Source organism: Cyprinodon tularosa, unplaced genomic scaffold (genome assembly GCF_016077235.1).
Source record: "Cyprinodon tularosa strain WSP-4 unplaced genomic scaffold, ASM1607723v1 ctg1247, whole genome shotgun sequence".
Taxonomy (NCBI): domain Eukaryota; kingdom Metazoa; phylum Chordata; class Actinopteri; order Cyprinodontiformes; family Cyprinodontidae; genus Cyprinodon; species Cyprinodon tularosa.
This window is the reverse complement of record NW_024038056.1, coordinates 45,001-65,592: the sequence shown is the minus strand read 5'-3', so window position 1 is coordinate 65,592 and position 20,592 is coordinate 45,001. Positions and strand designations below refer to the sequence as shown.

The 20,592-nt window shown below is 49.8% G+C and overlaps 2 protein-coding genes across 3 annotated transcripts in view; both read left to right on the top strand.

Annotated features, from left to right (window-relative positions):
* Positions 1 to 2,051: 2,051 nt before the first annotated feature.
* rad54l (RAD54 like) lies at positions 2,052 to 15,503 on the top strand. The gene is made up of 18 exons (XM_038276461.1): positions 2,052 to 2,200; positions 2,278 to 2,352; positions 5,914 to 6,015; positions 7,655 to 7,715; positions 7,787 to 7,922; positions 8,031 to 8,100; positions 9,234 to 9,522; positions 9,757 to 9,881; positions 9,960 to 10,110; positions 10,182 to 10,308; positions 11,482 to 11,556; positions 11,746 to 11,876; positions 11,987 to 12,097; positions 14,312 to 14,435; positions 14,511 to 14,589; positions 14,660 to 14,839; positions 14,917 to 15,080; positions 15,194 to 15,503. Exons 1-18 carry the CDS (start codon positions 2,198 to 2,200, stop codon positions 15,393 to 15,395), a joined length of 2,205 nt encoding a protein of 734 aa, XP_038132389.1. The 5' UTR covers positions 2,052 to 2,197; the 3' UTR covers positions 15,396 to 15,503.
* A 3,457-nt stretch (positions 15,504 to 18,960) lies between these two features.
* Positions 18,961 to 20,592, top strand: part of lrrc41 (leucine rich repeat containing 41) — a 14,926-nt gene continuing 13,294 nt past the window's right edge. For both annotated transcript variants that reach the window (XM_038276460.1, XM_038276459.1), the window contains exon 1: positions 18,961 to 19,142. In XM_038276460.1, the coding sequence (XP_038132388.1) occupies positions 19,049 to 19,142 (94 nt within the window). In that variant the 5' untranslated portion in view covers positions 18,961 to 19,048. The remainder of the gene's footprint in view (positions 19,143 to 20,592) is intronic.

The following is a 20,592-nucleotide window of genomic DNA, read 5'->3' as shown; positions in this document are numbered from 1 at the left end:
CCAGATTGACGAGTCCGCCCAGCGCCATCTCTGGACGCTGAGTCCGACACGTGGCTTCTGGATGTACAGTGTGAGCAGGTAGATCGCATCACAGCGTGGGGTCGCACAGTGGAAGGACAGTTTTAGATGTAGCTGAATACAACTATTGAAAATATGGTAGAGTGTATGCCCGGCCTTAACCTGATCAAACGCTCTCTCATGGCTCTGAGCTCCTCAGTCCTTCGCTGGAAGACTAGGATGGTTTATGTTGCTTTTTTTATGCTGTAAACATATCAGAGGTCCTTTATTCTTGGTTTTCCGTCTTAGTTTGAAGGTTTAGACGAGTCTCTCAGCTTCCCAAAGAAACTATTAACTTCTCAGCAGAGCCACAGATTCCTGACGTCCAGCTTCATGGAACACATTCCTGTAGATCTACTCAGGATCTTTCTGCTCCTGATGGTGCTCGCTCAGCGTGAGCAGTCCCTCTGCTGAACTCTTTAGATGAGAAGCATTTTAAAAGGCCTCTTTGCTGTTTTTATTCTCCACTTTTTGGGACTTCTGAACAACGAGGTGCAGCTGTTTGTAGTTTATAAAGCAGAAGACGACGTTTGTTTGACCTTTCCTAAAGCTTGGCTGCCTTCTTCCTGCCCATCTCTGCGTAACTCCTTGATCCCATGGCTGCAGTAGAACAAGATGGCCGCCAGGTGTCCTCATTATTCTGTTTTCAGTTGGTTGTTTTTGCAGAAGTTTGTGGATGGAAGACTTAATTTTGAAACCTGATCCTGTATTTTACTGTCCTGTTTGTAAAACGCCTTCAGTGAATTTCTCATAGAAGCCCTGCAGCGTGAACGTGTTGTTACGTCGTGAGCCAGCAGGGGGAGCGATCTCTGGTTTTCTCCTGGAGAAAAATACATTTCAGATCATCATTCAGAGATTTTGTAAAATATGCTTTATTAAAGAAATGTACTCTCACCGCAGCCTTTGTCTTAAATGGAGGGGGGGGGGGGGGTACTTAAACCAACTGACTGACAAATAATATAATAAAACTCTAAAATGTTTAAATGCTGCCTAGATTTATTCTAAAACTTAACATGATATTAACATAAATTAAGTTAATAATTATGAGTAGATATTGACATTTTTTCACAACTTTTTAAATGCTCATCTTTGTGTAAACTTTTTTTCAGACGTTCACAGGAAACATCTGCAGAAGGTAAAGCTTCTAACCCAGACCAGGATAGATCTATGGTGAAAATGGGCGTGTTTGAATTCAGAGGCTGTGTCCTCCAAGGACCCGCACTGCCTGGACTGGATCCTTGGTCCATTTATGTTGTGTCTAACTAATGGCCGTTTGTCCTTTTTTTTGTCCAAAGCTCTTTTTTCAAACTATGTTTTGTTTTGTTTTTTATCATTATTCATTATCATTAATATATATATTAAAGATCAAATGTTCACAAATGAATAAATGATTTAAAAAAACAGACACAACATAAATTTACCATTCACTATTTTTGACAAAACAGTCTTGACTATGACAAAAAATACATAAATATTAACATAGAATTAAATCTGTAAAAAACCAACTTAACTTTACTCTCTTTTGTAAACTACATTACAACAAATGTTTCTCCATAGATCATAATAATCATCAAAGAGCAATCCTTAAAAATATTGAATAATCATGATATAGTATATAAATATGTAATATTTGTAAAATATCTTATAATATATTAATATAAAACTGTTTATAATTTAAATATTTAATTGCAAATATATAACTCTGCATATATCTCATCCAGTTTGAGTTCAGTTTAAATAGTTTGTAATCTGAATAAAATTTTAGAATTTGTTTTTTTAAGTGGTTGTAACGTGTCAGAGATTATTGTAATATTATCATTCTGACAGCAGCTGGTCTGATCCAAGATGGCCGCCCTCTAGGCACGTAGGCTAGCGTCCAATGGCGTCTACCAAGAGGCTACCAGTGTGTGTCTATGGATAACGTCATAGGTCTGTTGGCGTGTCACTGCTCCTCCCGGCCAGTAGGTGGCGCTGAAACAATAATGTGGAGTTGATGTGACCCTTCTCGCTTACCGTACTGCTCCCTTATTCAACATTTAGCGCAAGTTCGGACGGCAGTGGGAGCCGGGCTGCTGGTACCGGTTTGAGTCTAACCGACACCGTCATGGCAGCTTTCTGACCCCCAGAGGAAGCCGCGGAAATGGTAAAAACCAGCCCAGGTTCTGGTGCCTGCTCGGTTCTGTTCGGCTGGTTCTGACTCGGTGTGTTGTTGTTCCGCAGAGGAGGAGCCTGGCCCCCAGTCAGCTGGCTAAACGCAGAGCGGCCGGAGAGGACGGCGGCCCGCCTGGAAGCACCGTAAGATGCTGCTGGAAAGGTTCCGGTCCGGGTCCGGTTCTATCGGAGCGGACTAACCGCCCCCTTGGGCGTTAGTGGTGAAACACCGGGTCGGTCCAGCAGGTTCTGGAGGTCATCAGAGTCTTTATGGACCTGCAGGCAGACCAGAACCACCAGATGAAGTACTTCCATGTACTACAGGATAAGAAGTAGTGGGTCTGCTGTCCAGCAGGTGGTTCTGATCCACTCTGCAGCTGTGGGATCAGACCGAGGAGGAGGACCTGTGATGGCGCAGCTTAAGGGCCCTATGGTGCAGCAGAGGCTGTCACCAAACATCCTCATGGACCCGAGTCTGTTCTGCCATTTATGGCTCTGACTCGGATCAGAACCTTTACCTGCCATCTGACTCTCCTTTCAGATGTTGGGGGGTGGCCACTGGGACCCCACTGGCTGCCCCACTGGGACCCCACTGGCTGTCCCACTGGGACCCCACTGGCTGCCCCACTTTGACCCCACTGGCTGCCCCACTGGGACCCCACTGGCTGCCCCACTGGGACCCCACTGGCTGTCCCACTGGGACCCCACTAGCTGCCCCACTGGGACCCCACTGGCTGCCCCACTGGGACCCCACTGGCTGTCCCACTGGGACCCCACTGGCTGTCCCACTGGGACCCCACTGGCTGTCCCACTGGGACCCCACTGGCTGCCCCACTGGGACCCCACTGGCTGCCCCACTGGGACCCCACTGGCTGTCCCACTGGGACCCCACTGGCTGCCCCACTTTGACCCCACTGGCTGCCCCACTGGGACCCCACTGGCTGCCCCACTGGGACCCCACTGGCTGCCCCACTTTGACCCCACTGGCTGCCCCACTGGGACCCCACTGGCTGCCCCACTGGGACCCCACTGGCTGTCCTACTTTAACCCCACTGGCTGTCCCACTGGCTGTCCCACTGGGACCCCACTGGCTGCCCAACTTTGACCCCACTGGCTGTCCCACTGGGACCCCACTGGCTGCCCCACTTTGACCCCACTGGCTGTCCCACTGGGACCCCACTGGCTGTCCCACTGGGACCCCACTGGCTGCCCCACTGGGACCCCACTGGCTGTCCCACTGGGACCCCACTGGCTGCCCCACTTTGACCCCACTGGCTGCCCCACTGGGACCCCACTGGCTGCCCCACTGGGACCCCACTGGCTGTCCCACTGGGACCCCACTAGCTGCCCCACTGGGACCCCACTGGCTGCCCCACTGGGACCCCACTGGCTGTCCCACTGGGACCCCACTGGCTGTCCCACTGGGACCCCACTGGCTGTCCCACTGGGACCCCACTGGCTGCCCCACTGGGACCCCACTGGCTGCCCCACTGGGACCCCACTGGCTGTCCCACTGGGACCCCACTGGCTGCCCCACTTTGACCCCACTGGCTGCCCCACTGGGACCCCACTGGCTGCCCCACTGGGACCCCACTGGCTGCCCCACTTTGACCCCACTGGCTGCCCCACTGGGACCCCACTGGCTGCCCCACTGGGACCCCACTGGCTGTCCTACTTTAACCCCACTGGCTGTCCCACTGGCTGTCCCACTGGGACCCCACTGGCTGCCCAACTTTGACCCCACTGGCTGTCCCACTGGGACCCCACTGGCTGCCCCACTTTGACCCCACTGGCTGTCCCACTGGGACCCCACTGGCTGTCCCACTGGGACCCCACTGGCTGCCCCACTTTGACCCCACTGGCTGCCCCACTGGGACCCCACTGGCTGTCCTACTTTAACCCCACTGGCTGCCCCACTGGCTGTCCCACTGGGACCCCACTGGCTGCCCCACTTTGACCCCACTGGCTGTCCCACTGGGACCCCACTGGCTGCCCCACTTTGACCCCACTGGCTGTCCCACTGGGACCCCACTGGCTGTCCCACTGGGACCCCACTGGCTGCCCCACTTTGACCCCACTGGCTGCCCCACTGGGACCCCACTGGCTGTCCTACTTTAACCCCACTGGCTGCCCCACTGGCTGTCCCACTGGGACCCCACTGGCTGCCCCACTGGCTGCCCCACTGGCTGTCCCACTGGGACCCCACTGGCTGCCCCACTGGCTGCCCCACTGGCTGTCCCACTGGGACCCCACTGGCTGCCCCACTGGGACCCCACTGGCTGTCCCACTGGGACCCCACTGGCTGCCCCACTGGGACCCCACTAGCTGCCCCACTGGGACCCCACTGGCTGCCCCACTGGGACCCCACTGGCTGTCCCACTGGGACCCCACTGGCTGTCCCACTGGGACCCCACTGGCTGCCCCACTGGGACCCCACTGGCTGCCCCACTGGGACCCCACTGGCTGTCCCACTGGGACCCCACTGGCTGCCCCACTTTGACCCCACTGGCTGCCCCACTGGGACCCCACTGGCTGCCCCACTGGGACCCCACTGGCTGCCCCACTTTGACCCCACTGGCTGTCCTACTTTAACCCCACTGGCTGTCCCACTGGGACCCCACTGGCTGCCCCACTGGGACCCCACTGGCTGTCCCACTGGGACCCCACTAGCTGCCCCACTGGGACCCCACTGGCTGCCCCACTGGGACCCCACTGGCTGCCCCACTGGGACCCCACTGGCTGTCCCACTGGGACCCCACTGGCTGCCCCACTTTGACCCCACTGGCTGCCCCACTGGGACCCCACTGGCTGCCCCACTGGGACCCCACTGGCTGCCCCACTTTGACCCCACTGGCTGTCCTACTTTAACCCCACTGGCTGTCCCACTGGGACCCCACTGGCTGCCCCACTGGGACCCCACTGGCTGTCCTACTTTAACCCCACTGGCTGTCCCACTGGCTGTCCCACTGGGACCCCACTGGCTGCCCCACTGGGACCCCACTGGCTGTCCTACTTTAACCCCACTGGCTGTCCCACTGGCTGCCCAACTTTGACCCCACTGGCTGCCCCACTGGGACCCCACTGGCTGCCCCACTTTGACCCCACTGGCTGTCCCACTGGGACCCCACTGGCTGTCCCACTGGGACCCCACTGGCTGTCCCACTGGGACCCCACTGGCTGCCCCACTGGCTGTCCCACTTTGACCCCACTGGCTGCCCCACTGGCTGTCCCACTTTGACCCCACTGGCTGCCCCACTGGCTGTCCCACTGGGACCCCACTGGCTGCCCCACTGGCTGTCCCACTGGGACCCCACTGGCTGCCCCACTGGCTGTCCCACTGGGACCCCACTGGCTGTCCCACTGTCCAGGATAAATTGTATCAGCATCGGTTTAGCATTTCCTCCCATTCTGCGCAGCCAGCAACATTAAAAAAAATCAGCCAATAAACCAGGATCTGAGGAGGTGTTACTGAAGTCTTTCTGATTTCTACAGACAGGTTTACTACTGTAGTAAACACGATGCAAACCCTGAAATTATGGCTTTTAGTGTCAGTGGCCCAATCTGACCCCCCACCCATTAAACATTTCTCGAGGCACCACTGTTGGGCCGGTCTGATCCCTGCCAACGGTCCGGGCCGGTCTGATCTGGTCCGTTTTAGGAGCTGCCTGGTTCTGTAGAAATGACTGTGTGTTTTTTTTCTCCCAGGAGAAGAGGAGGAGGTTGGAGGAGCTGAGAGAGATCCATGTTTCTCCCCACAGGAAGCCGCTCAGACCCATCATCAACTGGCCTGTGGAAGCAGACAAACATGTAAGTAGGGATGCCACCACTATGGCAGGCAGTTTTATCATAAAATCAACTTCTTCTGACTATCTGTAATTACTTTTAAGATATCAAAGTAAAAGTTTAGACTATCCTGAATGATTATTAAAGATATCTGAAATTATATTAGTGAAAATAACAATTCTAGATATCTACAATCACATTTTGGAAAGTCAAAATGTATTTTAAATATCTCATTTAAAGTGTCACACATCTGACTTCTGAATAGTCAAAGTTCCAGTTTAGATAACTTAACTATGAAATGGACCGTAGTTCGGTCACTGAGCCGTCCAAACAGCTGCCTGCAGAGTTTTGGGCTTTTTTTAAAAGTTGTTGCAAAATGTCTTCATATAGAAAGCAGTGAGCGGTATGGGATGAGCGGAGAGCGAGAACTTTGTGAACTCAGCCCGATATTCACCGTTCTCAAAAGGTTCACTGTTTTTCTGGCATTTTAGTGAAATAAGCTCAAGCAGTCAGTGAAAGTGTTTGTGCAAAATGATGCTCAGTGATGAGCAAAGTGAAAGATGTTTGGAAAAAATATTATTTTTGAATAAAAATGACAGAGTTGTTGGTTTTAATGGTGTTGGACGTTATGTGATCAACCAATCTTTTGGTTAAACCAGCCAGTCTAATTTAGCTGTGTTTTTACCCGATCGATATTTATATTAGGGCAACCAATACTAATTAGTCACATGAGCTGAAATACTTGTTAATTTTATTGCAACTTTCAAAAGTCTGAGGTGGTTTTTGAACCGACAACCTAAGGATTAGGACTCCGTGTCTTATAGCTGCCGCCACTGTCTATTCTTCTGAAAGTAATACTACTTTAACTAATGTTACATCTGTAACCAGCGGCTCGCTCAGATTCTGATCATTACTTTGTTTAATCTAACTAAAATAATTTTAACTAGATTGGTTGAAAAAAAACAACCAATCTATTCTTAGAATCTATAAACTCTATCTAACTGACAGCAGCTCTCCTCCAGTCTGAAGCACTTCCTGAAGCGGTCACATGGTGTCACAGCAGAGAGGCTTCAGACGTTTTGGCCCCTCCCCTAACCTATCATTCGACGCGCCTCGAAGCCTCGGCTCATCTCATGACACCACTAGGAAAAAGTAAAGGCTAACAGATTAGTGTTCTAATCATTTCTGATTCTAGTCTCCTTTATTTTTAGATTTTGTTAAATGTGTTTAATTTTGAACCAGATGTGCATCCTAGATAAAATGGGGTTTTATTGCGTAACCCGACCCCCGATCCGCTGCCTCTGATCGGCAGCATCCTTGTTTTCACCCATGACCCCTTTAAGAGGTGCAGGAAGGATCCCTGCCGCCGCCGCCGGGCTTTCAGACTGAGACGGATCAGGGCGGAGCTTCCTCCTCCTGCTCTACGCTCTACGGCCATCATGGTTGAAATATTTCTACGCAGCCGACGTGTGCTTGTTAGCCACAGCTCCGCTAGCTGCTAGCTGGCCTGTGACGGACCTCCTGGACCGGGCTGGTCCGTCCACAGCCAGCTAGCGTAGCGGCGCAGACACAGAACCAGGCCCCTGTAAGCAATTGCTTGACCTCTCTGAACAATCAAGCTTTCCACGACTGCACTCACTAGGAAACCTTGTGTGTTTTGCAGGAGGCCTTTATTCGGAATATTCTCTCCAAGCCCTTTAAAGTTCCTATTCCCAACTACTCAGGTGAGTTCAGCCTACAGTCTGAGCTGAGATCCAGGTCTGGTGATGGAGAATGACGAGGTTTGCTCCCACAGGTCCACTGGGAAGCAGAGCACTTGGTCTGAGACATGCAGGAGTTAGGAAGGCGCTCCATGATCCCTTCGCAGAAGATGCTTTGGTTCTTTATGAGCCTCCGGCTCTCAGCGCTCATGAGCTGATCAAAGCTGACAAGTAGGTTTGAATCCCACCGGGGAGGAGAGCAGGCCGACTAAACGAGCTCAGATCTGATGGATGTATGAAAGCAGCAGGAGAATAATCAGAATGACTCCTGTCTTCCAGAGAGAAGCTCCCGGTCCACGTTGTGGTGGATCCAGTATTGGGAAAAGTTCTCCGTCCCCATCAGAGAGAGGTACGCCTGTCCTGTCCAGCATCACTGCCTGCCCAGATGAAAGGAGGAAACTCTGGAAACCTCTTTAAAATATGGGATTAAATGATCAAAAATAACAGCAAATCAGTTTAATCCAAATGAAGTGACTGGCTAATCAGTTTCTTTTTCAGAGACTCTGGTCCAAAGACTATAACTTCTGTTTTGTCTGCATTCAGAAGCAGAAAGTTAAGAGTCATCCAGGTTTTTATGTCTTCAAGACATGCCTGTAATCTATGTAATGGGTTAGCTTCATCTGGATTTATAGACAGATATAGCTGGGTATCATCAGCATAACAGTGGAAATTAATCCCATGCTGTCTAATAATTCTACCAATTGGGAGCATGTATAAAGTAAAGAGAATTGGTCCTAGCACTGATCCCTGTGGTACTCCACAGGTAACCTTTGAGCGTGTTGAAGATCTATCATTAACATGAACAAACTGAATTCGATCAGATAGATCAGATTTAAACCAGTCTAGTGCTGTTCCTTTAATTCCAACAAAATATTCAAGTCTTTCTAAAAGAATATTATGATCAACTGTATCAAATGCAGCACTAAGATCCAACAGGACGAGCACAGATACAAGTCCATTATCTGAGGCCATGAGAATATCATTAGTGACTTTCACCAGAGCTGTTTCAGTGCTATGATGAGCTCTAAAGCCAGACTGAAACTCTTCAAAAAGTTCATTAGTGATCGCAAACTTGTTTGGCAACTACTTTCTCAAGAATTTTGGATAAGAAAGGAAGATTGGATATAGGTCTATAATTAACCAAATCCCGTCCCCCACCCACCCCACACACACACACACAGACAAACCTAAAAGATAAATAATAAGGTGGAGTGGGGGCCTAGTGGTTAGAATCCAGAGCCTACTGCAGCTATTTTTCCAGAATCTTCTCTGCAGCTCTAGTAACAGGAAGCTGGCTCCCTGGTTTAATGTAGAATTCTAACTTTTAGAATGGGTCACATTGTCTGAGGCAGATGTTACCCCGTCAATAAAATCAGGCATATTTGAAGGCAATAAATGAAACGGATTCAGTAGTTTATTTAAATCTGGCGTGGTCTGCGGTGTGAAAGTGTTTTATTTTTCTCCACCCTTTGATGTGTTCAGGGCGTGAAGTTCCTGTGGGAGTGCGTGACCGGCAGACGCATCCCCGGATCGTACGGCTGCATCATGGCCGACGAGATGGGCCTGGGAAAGACTTTGCAGTGCATCGCTCTCATGTGGACCTTACTGCGCCAAAGTCCCGATGCTACGCCAGAGATCGATAAAGCCATCGTCGTGTCGCCGTCGAGCCTGGTTCGGAACTGGTACAACGAAGTGGCAAAGTGGCTGGGAGGTCGCCTTTCGCCCTTAGCCATCGATGGCGGCTCGAAGGAGGAGATCGATAGGAAGCTAGGTATCTGGCTTCTGGGTGAGGCGTTGGTAGTCGGGAACCCGGCGCTGCAGCTAGGAGGGACCTGCAGACGCCGGGTTGTTAACATGGCTTACAGGAAGCAGGGAGTTTCTAATAGTGAATAATCCCAGTAATCAGATTCAGGTTGTCGATGTGAATTAGAATAATTTGCTCATCGTTTATTATTAGAAATGAAACTGGGAGCTTTTGAAGCTGATCTGTTTTACTGGTTCCCAGTTAACTTCACCTCCCAGCGTGGATCGAGGGCACCCACACCCATCCTGATCATTTCCTACGAGACGTTCCGACTTCACGCCGACGTCCTGCACAAAGGGAAAGCTGGACTGGTGATCTGTGACGAGGTGCAGTTGGTTCCGCCTCATTGTGGCGACGGTGAGTCGTCTGGAAAAGTGAAGGAAAAGTTTTCTGTCTGCCTCCAGGGTCACCGACTGAAGAATGCCGACAACCAGACCTACCAAGCTCTGAATGCAATGGACGCCCAGCGGAGGGTGCTGATCTCAGGCACACCCATCCAGAACGACCTCCTGGAGTACTTCAGTCTGGTCCACTTTGTAAACGCCGGAATCCTGGGTAAGCTGCAGCGCCACCGCGCCGCCACGCGGGTCGGCCCGCCTCCCCATGCTCACTGTCACTCACGGCAGGCACCGCCCAGGAGTTTAAGAAGCGCTTCGAGCTGCCCATCCTGAAGGGGAGAGATGCAGACGCCAGCAACCGAGACCGGCAGGAAGGAGAGGAGAAACTGAAGGAGCTCATTGGCATCGTCAACAGGTTGGTTCAGACGTTCACCTCATTCTATTCACTTTATTTCTATAGTGCCAACATCCAACACAAGTCATCTCTAGGCACTTTATAGATCTAGATCATCCAGTCAGATTGATTCCAAGTTTTCTATCTAAGGAAAACCAGCTGATTGCATCGACTCATTGACTCTTCAGCAATCCCTCACACTAAGCATGCTTGTAGCGACAGTGGAGAGGAAAAACTCCCTTTGAACAGGAAGAAACCTCCAGCAGAACCAGGCTCAGTGTGAGCGGCCATCTGCTGAGGCCCACTGGGGTTCAAGGAGACAGAAGCAGACATAGAAAAAGAAGCATAGATACAAAAGGCAACTGTCAACCAGCTCCACAGGCGGCCCCGTCCAGGAAACACACAGCCAGGCAGACGAGCTCCGAGCCAGCTCCCATGTCAGAGGATGAAGAGAGCACATCCAGTTAGTCACAGTCAGAGAAACAGGACTACACTGGAAAACAGGCCAAGCTCCAACATCTAGAAACAAAGGTGTTGATGGCAGCAGCACAGCTGATATTTCTCTCCAGGATGGAGTCCCAGCCAAACAGGAACAGACCAGATGAAGCTACTATGAGAAAAAGCAGAGAGAGCAGAACGTTAGAGATTGAACTAACAGATTCTGCAGAGTGGGAGAATAGAGATAGAATGAAGCAGAATGATGAAAAAGGGCTCCCTATGTCCTCCAGCAGTCTAAGCCTATAGCAGCAGAACTATAGAGATAGATCAGGATAACCTGAGCCACTCTAACTAGAAGCTTTATCAAAAAGGAAAGTTTTAAGCCTAGCCTTAAAAGTAGACAGGGTGTCTGCCTCACGGACTAAAACTGGTAGTTGGTTTCCCTGCTTTAGCACAGCCTGTTAATCAGTTTTTAATAAAAACCAGCTGTGCTGGAGCAGGAAACCTCTAAAACCTGCAGGTCAGCGGCCCTCAGGGACCCACTTTGGGGACGTCTGCCTTAAAGGAACCAAACGGCTAAAACTGGGGCCTTGTGTGCAGAAAGACTGTCTGCGCTGCGGCTGCTGGATGGGGGGTTAAAGAAGGGACCCCTGACCACAGGAAGGCAGTGTTAGCATCATGGTCACCATGTGGTGAGACGTTGGCTCAGAGCTGAGCTTCCATCCCGTCTCACACTGAGCTGGTGCTTCTCCACAGGTGTCTGATCAGGAGGACGTCTGACATCCTCTCCAAGTATCTCCCTGTGAAGATCGAGCAGGTGGTCTGCTGCAGGTGAGGTGGCTCCTTTCTGCTCTACCTGGGAATAAAATGTGTTTCTGATGGTTTATAAATCAGTTGGAGGATGAGGTGATCTCAGAGGTTGGTATGTTACGGATCCACCTGCTGGACGTGTTCTCTCCTTCTGGGAGGATTCCCAGGGATCCTTCCTCCAGCGTTCTGATGAAAGCTTCCTGTGTTCAGGCTGACTCCTCTGCAGACGGAGCTCTACAGGCGCTTCCTGAAGCAGGCCAAGCCCACAGAGAAGCTCCAGGAAGGGAAGATCAGCGTCTCCTCGCTGTCCTCCATCACCTCGCTCAAGAAGCTGTGCAATCGTAAGAGCAGCCGCTAACAGATGACCTTTAACCTCACCTCCATGACCATCAGCTCACCCCACAGGGGGAGGGGGGGTCTACTGGTCTGATGGCTGCTTCTCTCCTCCCAGACCCCAGCCTCATTTATGAGAAGTGTGTGGAGGAGGAGGAGGGCTTTGAGGGGGCGCTGGACCTGTTTCCTCCTGGATTCAGCAGCAAGGCGCTAGAACCTCAGCTGTCTGGTAAGGACCTGCTGGATGGAGAGGTATGAAAACATGAGCTGGACCGGTTAGAGGGCGGACCGGACCGGTTAGAGGGCGGATCGGACTGGTTGGAGGGCGGATCGGACTGGTTAGAGGGCGGATCGGACTGGTTAGAGGGCGGATCGGACCGGTTAGAGGGCGGACCGGACCGGTTAGAGGGCGGCCCGGACCGGTTAGAGGGCGGCCCGGACCGGTTAGAGGGCGGCCCGGACCGGTTAGAGGGCGGATCGGACTGGTTGGAGGGCGGATCGGACTGGTTAGAGGGCGGATCGGACTGGTTAGAGGGCGGATTGGACCGGTTAGAGGGCGGACCGGACCGGTTAGAGGGCGGCCCGGACCGGTTAGAGGGCGGCCCGGACCGGTTAGAGGGCGGATCTGATCGCACCGGTTAGAGGGCGGATCGGACCGGTTAGAGGGCGGATCGGACCGGTTAGAGGGCGGACCGGACCGGTTAGAGACCGGACCGGTTAGAGGGCGGCCCGGACCGGTTAGAGGGCGGCCCGGACCGGTTAGAGGGCGGCCCGGACCGGTTAGAGGGCGGATCTGATCGCACCGGTTAGAGGGCGGATCTGATCGCACCGGTTAGAGGGCGGATCGGACCGGTTAGAGGGCGGATCGGACCGGTTAGAGGGCGGATCGGACCGGTTAGAGGGCGGCCCGGACCGGTTAGAGGGCGGCCCGGACCGGTTAGAGGGCGGCCCGGACCGGTTAGAGGGCGGCCCGGACCGGTTAGAGGGCGGCCCGGACCGGTTAGAGGGCGGCCCGGACCGGTTAGAGGGCGGCCCGGACCGGTTAGAGGGCGGACGGGACCGGTTAGAGGGCGGACGGGACCGGTTAGAGGGCGGACGGGACCGGTTAGAGGGCGGACCGGACCGGCGGATCGGACCGCTTACAGGGCGGATCGGACCGGTTAGAGGGAGGACCGGACCGGTTAGAGGGAGGACCGGACCGGTTAGGGGGCGGACCGGACCGGTTAGAGGGCGGACCGGACCGGTTATAAGGGCGGACCGGACCGGTGAGAGGGCGGACCGGACCGGTTAGAGGGCGGACCGGACCGGTTAGAGGGCGGACGGGACCGGTTGGAGGGCGGATGGTTGGAGGGCAAATCGGACCGGTTGGAGGGCGGATGGGACCGGTTAGACCGGTTAGAGGGCAGATCATTAAAGGGCGGATGGGACCGGTTAGGGGGCGGATGGGACCGGTTGGAGGGCGGATGGGACCGGTTGGAGGGCGGATGGGACCGGTTGGAGGGCGGATGGGACCGGTTAGAGGGCGGCCCGGACCGGTTAGAGGGCGGATCTGATCGCACCGGTTAGAGGGCGGCCCGGACCGGTTAGAGGGCGGATCTGATCGCACCGGTTAGAGGGCGGATCGGACCGGTTAGAGGGCGGATCGGACCGGTTAGAGGGCGGCCCGGACCGGTTAGAGGGCAGACGGGACCGGTTAGAGGGCGGACGGGACCGGTTAGAGGGCGGACGGGACCGGCGGATCGGACCGGTTACAGGGCGGATCGGACCGGTTACAGGGCGGATCGGACCGGTTAGAGGGAGGACCGGACCGGTTAGGGGGCGGACCGGACCGGTTAGGGGGCGGACCGGACCGGTTAGAGGGCGGACCGGACCGGTTATAAGGGCGGACCGGACCGGTTAGAGGGCGGACCGGACCGGTTATAAGGGCGGACCGGACCGGTTATAAGGGCGGACCGGACCGGTTAGAGGGCGGACCGAACCGGTTAGAGGGCGGACCGGACCGGTTATAAGGGCGGACCGGACCGGTTAAAAGGGCGGACCGGACCGGTTGGAGGGCGGTCGGATTAGGGACTGGTTACGGGTTGGACCGCTCTGGTCCCTAACTGGTCTAGTTTCTAACCGTAGCAGACCGGTTAGATCAGGCCCCATAGTGGGCCCCTGGGGGCCGCTGTCCTGGAGGCTTTACAGGTTTCCTGCTGCAGCAGCTGATTAACAGGCTTCAGCTGAACGTCAATCATCAGAATCAGCTGTGCTGAAACAGAGGAACCTCCAGGACTCACCTTGGAGATGCGTGGGTTAGATCATTTCCAGTTAGCTTGGCAGCAGGTAGATGGTTTTAGGACTGGTTCCGGATCCAGCCAGCTGTGGGCGTTTCTGGGTCACAGCTCTGGTCGGGTTCTAAAATGACTGTTCTGCTCCCATTTGATCCTGTCCTCTGGTCCAGGTAAGATGCTGGTTCTGGACTACATCCTGGCGGTGACCAAATCCACCACCAGTGATAAGGTGGTTCTGGTGTCCAACTACACCCAAACCCTTGACCTGTTTGAGAAGCTGTGCCGCTTCAGAAGGTGAACTGAGGGAAGGTCTCTGCTGGTTCTGATGGAATGGCATCTGTTAACCAAAGCGGCTCGGGTCTGTTTCAGGTACCTCTATGTCCGACTGGACGGAACCATGTCCATCAAGAAAAGGGCCAAGGTGGTGGAGACCTTCAACAGTCCACATGTGAGTCTGGAGGACAGGTTTGCTTTGAAGCTGGGAGGCGGAGCTGAAGCCTGACGTTTGTGTCCCACAGAACCCCGAGTTCATCTTCATGCTGAGCAGCAAGGCGGGGGGGTGTGGCCTCAATCTGATCGGCGCCAACCGCCTGGTCATGTTTGACCCCGACTGGAACCCAGCCAACGACGAGCAGGCCATGGCCCGGGTGTGGAGAGACGGCCAGAAGAAGACCTGCTACGTCTACAGACTGATCTCTGTGAGGAAGACTCTTCATGGTGGCAGGTGTGGTAGACCGGGACCTTCTGCAGATGATGGATGTTTGTTTTCTGGCAGACGGGGACCATCGAGGAGAAGATCCTGCAGAGACAGGCCCATAAGAAAGCGCTGAGCAGCTGCGTGGTGGACGAGGAGCAGGACGTGGAGCGCCACTTTTCCCTGGGACAGCTTCGCGAACTCTTCACCCTCAGCGAGGAAACCCACAGCGACACGCACGACAAGTAAGAACAACGGTTGAAGCCGGATCGCCACAGAGCAGAGATGGTTTATGGGACAGATGCTGGTACCAGACCGTGGCTTAGTCTATTCTGACGGACCTCCTTCCTGTTTGCAGGTTTCACTGCCGCCGCTGCGTCAACGGCAGAGAGGTCCGGCCGCCTCCGGAAGGAACCGACTGCACCAGTGACCTCTCCCAGTGGAACCACTGCTCTGACAAGAAGGGACTGAGGGACCAGGTGCTGAAGGCGTCCTGGGACAGCGCCGTCTCCTTTGTCTTCCATCAGCGCTCCCATGAGAACCAGAAGGGCGTGGCATAAAAAGGCCCCGCCCACTCTGCTCTAAAGCTGCTGTAGATAGTTTTATTTATTGTATTATAGCCTCTTTTTTTTCCTGTTGTTTAATAAAAAGTGGTGAAAATAAACTCATGATTGTTTCGTCTGATATCTGATTGATTGCTTATTGATCTGAAGGCCTTTTTATTTCGCCCTCTAGTGGCCGCCTCCGGAGCTGCTCACAGTGGCTGGCTAATGCGAGGGTCACATCAGAAGCGTTTTAGGCGTCAAAAACGTGCAAACGCAGAAATCTGGGTAAACTGGTCCAGTTGCTTTGCTGCTCGGCGCTCTGGTTGTTTATCTGCTGTTCTGTAGCTTCAAGCTAGAGAATGGATGCACGTAAAAATGAATTTTGTTAAATATTTTTAACCTTGCAGGACAGAAACTGGTTAAATGAGTGAATTGATTGGATAAAAAACTGAATGTAAGAAAAAATAATAATAACCCAAAAAGTCATTGATGAAGACGGATGTAGGCCAGAAAAAAACCTCTGAAATTATTGCTATGGTTTATTTTTTTTGTTTTTTACCAAAGTGAGCTTCGCTGCTACTGGCGTGAAAATCCACGAAAACCTCAGCAGTCTTTTTTTGGGCCAAATTATACCTTTTTATATGATACATGACATTAGGTGTTTATCAAGTCTGTAAATTTTACAGATCATAAGTAAATATATTTAGAATTAAAGGTATGACAGAGAGACCCAGGGGAAAAAAACATCTAGTCATTCGTACAAACTGCCAACGGCAGATATGAGAAGAAAAAACCTGAAACTTAAGTGTCAACCGATAAATTCTTAAAAAAAAAAACATTAACAAAGAGTTTCTCTTTTTGAAGGAGCTTTAAGGTCAAAAATTTAAAATTTGCATTTACTTTAGACTGTGAGCACTTCTGTAGTTATTAGTTAAAATAAATATCCACATTTGATAATTTCAGAAATTAGTTTTTAAGAGATGGCCATAAAATAAATTTTGAAAAAAATGACTAAGTTGCCTGATCTAATTATCAAGGTAGTTTTAATCCTCTGAGGTCTGTGAGATAAAAAGAAGAGCCGCCAACAAATCAGCAGGTGTCCCTCTAAGACACGCCCCCTCCTCATTTGCATAATGAGGCAGAAATAAATAGGGTTAAAAATTAAAAAGGAAGAATAAACCAGACAAATATATAACATGTACAACAATAAATACTTAAAAACATAAGTAATAAATGAATATAGTTGAAGATTATAACTGACAATAAATAAGGTAATTATTACAAAGGTGAAAGACAAAGAAGCTAATTAAAAGAGATATATACATTTATGTCTCACTGTATAATTTAATTTCTATCTACATTTATTTGTTTACTTTATTTTGGGGGGCAATTAATTGTATGCTTATTTATTTATTGAGCATTTATTTATTTTTAAATATGGTAGAGCTGGTCCTCCATATAAACAAAACTGTTACCTGTGGAGTACCACAGGGATCAGTGCTAGGACCAATTCTCTTTACTTTATACATGCTCCCAATTGGTAGAATTATTAGACAGCATGGGATTAATTTCCACTGTTATGCTGATGATACCCAGCTATATCTGTCTATAAATCCAGATGAAGCTAACCCATTACATAGATTACAGGCATGTCTGAAGACATAAAAACCTGGATGACTCTTAACTTTCTGCTTCTGAATGCAGACAAAACAGAAGTTATAGTCTTTGGACCAGAGTCTCTGAAAAAGAAACTGATTAGCCAGTCACTTCATTTGGATGGGATTAAACTGATTTCAGATAATAAAGTAAAAAATCTTGGTGTTGTTTTTGATCAGGACCTGTCATTTAAATCCCATATCAAAGAGGTTTCTAGAATATCCTTCTTTCATCTGAGGAACATTGCAAAAATTAGAAATCTGTCCAGGGGTGATGCTGAGAAACTAGTCCATGCATTTGTTACTTCAAGGCTGGACTATTGTAATTCTTTACTATCAGGAAGTCCACAAACTGTAGTTAAAAGCCTTCAGCTGATCCAAAATGCTGCAGCCAGAGTTCTGATGGAAATGAAAAAGAGAGATCATATCTCTCCTATCCTGGCTTCTCTTCATTGGCTTCCTGTTAAATCCAGAATAGAATTTAAAATCCTCCTTCTCACATATAAAGCCTTAAATGGCCAAGCTCCATCTGATATCAGAGATCTGATTGTTCCTTATGTTCCTAACAGAGCACTTCGCTCTCAATCTGCAGGTTTACTAGTGGTTCCTAGAATTTCTAAAAGTAGAATGGGAGGCAGATCTTTTAGTTCTCAGGCTCCTCTCCTGTGGAACCAACTACCAGTTTTAGTCCGTGAGGCAGACACCCTGTCTACTTTTAAGGCTAGGCTTAAAACTTTCCTTTTTGATAAAGCTTCTAGTTAGAGTGGCTCAGGTTATCCTGAGCTATCTCTATAGTTCTGCTGCTATAGGCTTAGACTGCTGGAGGACATAGGGACCCCTTTTTCATCATTCTGCTTCATTCTATCTCTATTCTCCCACTCTGCAGAATCTGTTAGTTCAATCTCTAACGTTCTGCTCTCTCTGCTTTTTCTCATAGTAGCTTCATCTGGTCTGTTCCTGTTTGGCTGTGACTCCATCCTGGAGAGAAATATTAGCTGTGCTGCTGCCATCAACACCTTTGTTTCTAGATGTTGGAGCTTGGCCTGTTTTCCAGTGTAGTCCTGTTTCTCTGACTGTGACTAACTGGATGTGCTCTCTTCATCCTCTGACATGGGAGCTGGCTCGGAGCTCGTCTGCCTGGCTGTGTGTTTCCTGGACGGGGCCGCCTGTGGAGCTGGTTGACAGTTGCCTTTTGTATCTATGCTTCTTTTTCTATGTCTGCTTCTGTCTCCTTGAACCCCAGTGGGCCTCAGCAGATGGCCGCTCTCACTGAGCCTGGTTCTGCTGGAGGTTTCTTCCTGTTCAAAGGCAGTTTTTCCTCTCCACTGTCGCTACAAGCATGCTTAGTGTGAGGGATTGCTGAAGAGTCAATGAGTCGATGCAATCAGCTGGTTTTCCTTAGATAGAAAACTTTGAATCAATCTGACTGGATGATCTGGTGAACTGGAAAGTGACCTGAGATGACATGATGTGAATTGGAGCTATAGAAATAGACTGAATAGAATTGAATTAATTGTGTTTGATTCATGCTCCCTCTCGCTGCAAACAAGCTCCTCCCCCCGCGGGGACGCGCATGATCTTTGCTGATCAGTTATTGGAACAATAGCCCTTTAACAGCTTTGTTCCTTAACTGCATAATGACTGAGTTTGAAGTCGATATCTCATAATCCCTGGGAGGAGTTAGACATGAGCGAAAATGAAAAATGGACAAAAATCGCACTTTCACCCAAAATGGCCGACTTCCTGTGGGTTTTAGGGCATACCTCCAAGGCACTTTTTTTCATGATTTAAAGAGAGCTACCTATGTACCAAATTTCAGATCTCTGTGACTTACGGTATTCCCCATGTCACCTTAGGCCTAATAATGGTTAAATACAGTCACTGCTGACCGATGGTGGCAGCACCGCAGCACTGAGCTGATCCTCAGAAGAAGAAGAAGGAAGAGGAAGAGGAAGAAGATGCATTAGCATTAGCATTAGCTCTGAATATGAAGAGCTCCTGGATTATCTATCCATGGAGGCCAGAGAGAGGAAGATCCGTTTACAGAGCCTCTGTTTCCAGGCCGTCAGGAAGCACTTTGCCTCGCTGGGGACTGAGGCTGTTTTAGGTGAGTCTTCAGCAGCTACAGATGAAGCTAAAGGCTAGCCTTCAGCAGCTACGGATGAAGCTAAAGGCTAGCCTTTAGCGGCTACAGATGAAGCTAAAGGCTAGCCGTCAGCAGCTACAGATGAAGCTAAAGGCTAGCCTTTAGCGGCTACAGATTAAGCTAAAGGCTAGCCGTCAGCAGCTACAGATGAAGCTAAAGGCTAGCCGTCAGCAGCTACAGATGAAGCTAAAGGCTAGCCTTCAGCAGCTACAGATGAAGCTAAAGGCTAGCCTTCAGCAGCTACGGATGAAGCTAAACGCTAGCCGTCAGTAGCTACAGATGAAGCTATTATTATGGGTTCTATTAATTCTATAGATGGGTTATTGTATTGTGTTTTATTATATTTCATCATATATATATATATATAAAATGTTAGAACTGTAAATTTACAGTCATATGTTTATATTTCTGTTTATATATATATATATATATATATATATATATATATATATATATATATATATATATATATATATATATATATATATATATATATATATATATTTGCTATTTTTCAAGGCTGCACTTTTAAAAAGATGAAATTGTCCAGACAGCTGTTCCAAACGGAATTTCTTTGTTTTACACTTTTGTAAACAGAATGACAAATAAAATCTGCCAGTCTATAAGCTCCAGTTTGTTCTTTGGAAAACTTTCAGTTTAGGTGTAAAAATAAAACGAATTTAATTAAAATAAGAAATATTTAGCTCCAGAATAATAGCAAACTAAGTATTTAGTTTGTTAAATGATTATTTCGTTTAAATAATAAATATTTAGTATGGAAAATTAATATTTAGTTTGCTGGCAAATGTTTTAACTGACAATCTAAATACATAGTTTGTAACTTTTATTTTTGTTAATGGATGAAAAAAGGAAAAAATTAGCCCCTTATTTTTCCCTTAAAAGACACTGAATAACGACGACGGAGTAATAGGGCCAGGCTAGAGATTTATTTTTTGATTTCGAGAATAAAGTCGTAATAATATGAGAATAAAGTTGTATTTTATGAGAACTCTTCCCAGAATCCCTTTCTTCCCTAAAGTGAGGAATGTGGAGCATCATGTGAAGTTCTACTTTAGCATCGGTTTGAAGAATCAGGAAATCTTTTAGCAGCAGCATCAAACTGGGCAGGATGTCAAAGTGGACTCTGGTTGCTGATTGGTGGAGCTGGTCGGCCGTCATCTGCTGGGCGGAGCTCCAAGCTTTCTTTCTGAAACGGGTTGTCGTTTGACTTCATTCTCAATTATGGCTGCCATGGTGTAAACGGGTGTAGCGCCACTAAAATCATCTCCGGTAATCACAGCCGAGCAACACATCCCCAATAACTGATGCTGGTTGGTTCATCACGGAAATCACTATCTGCTGATCAACGATCCAAGCGTCACAGAAATCCTGTAATGCTGTTGTCTCATGA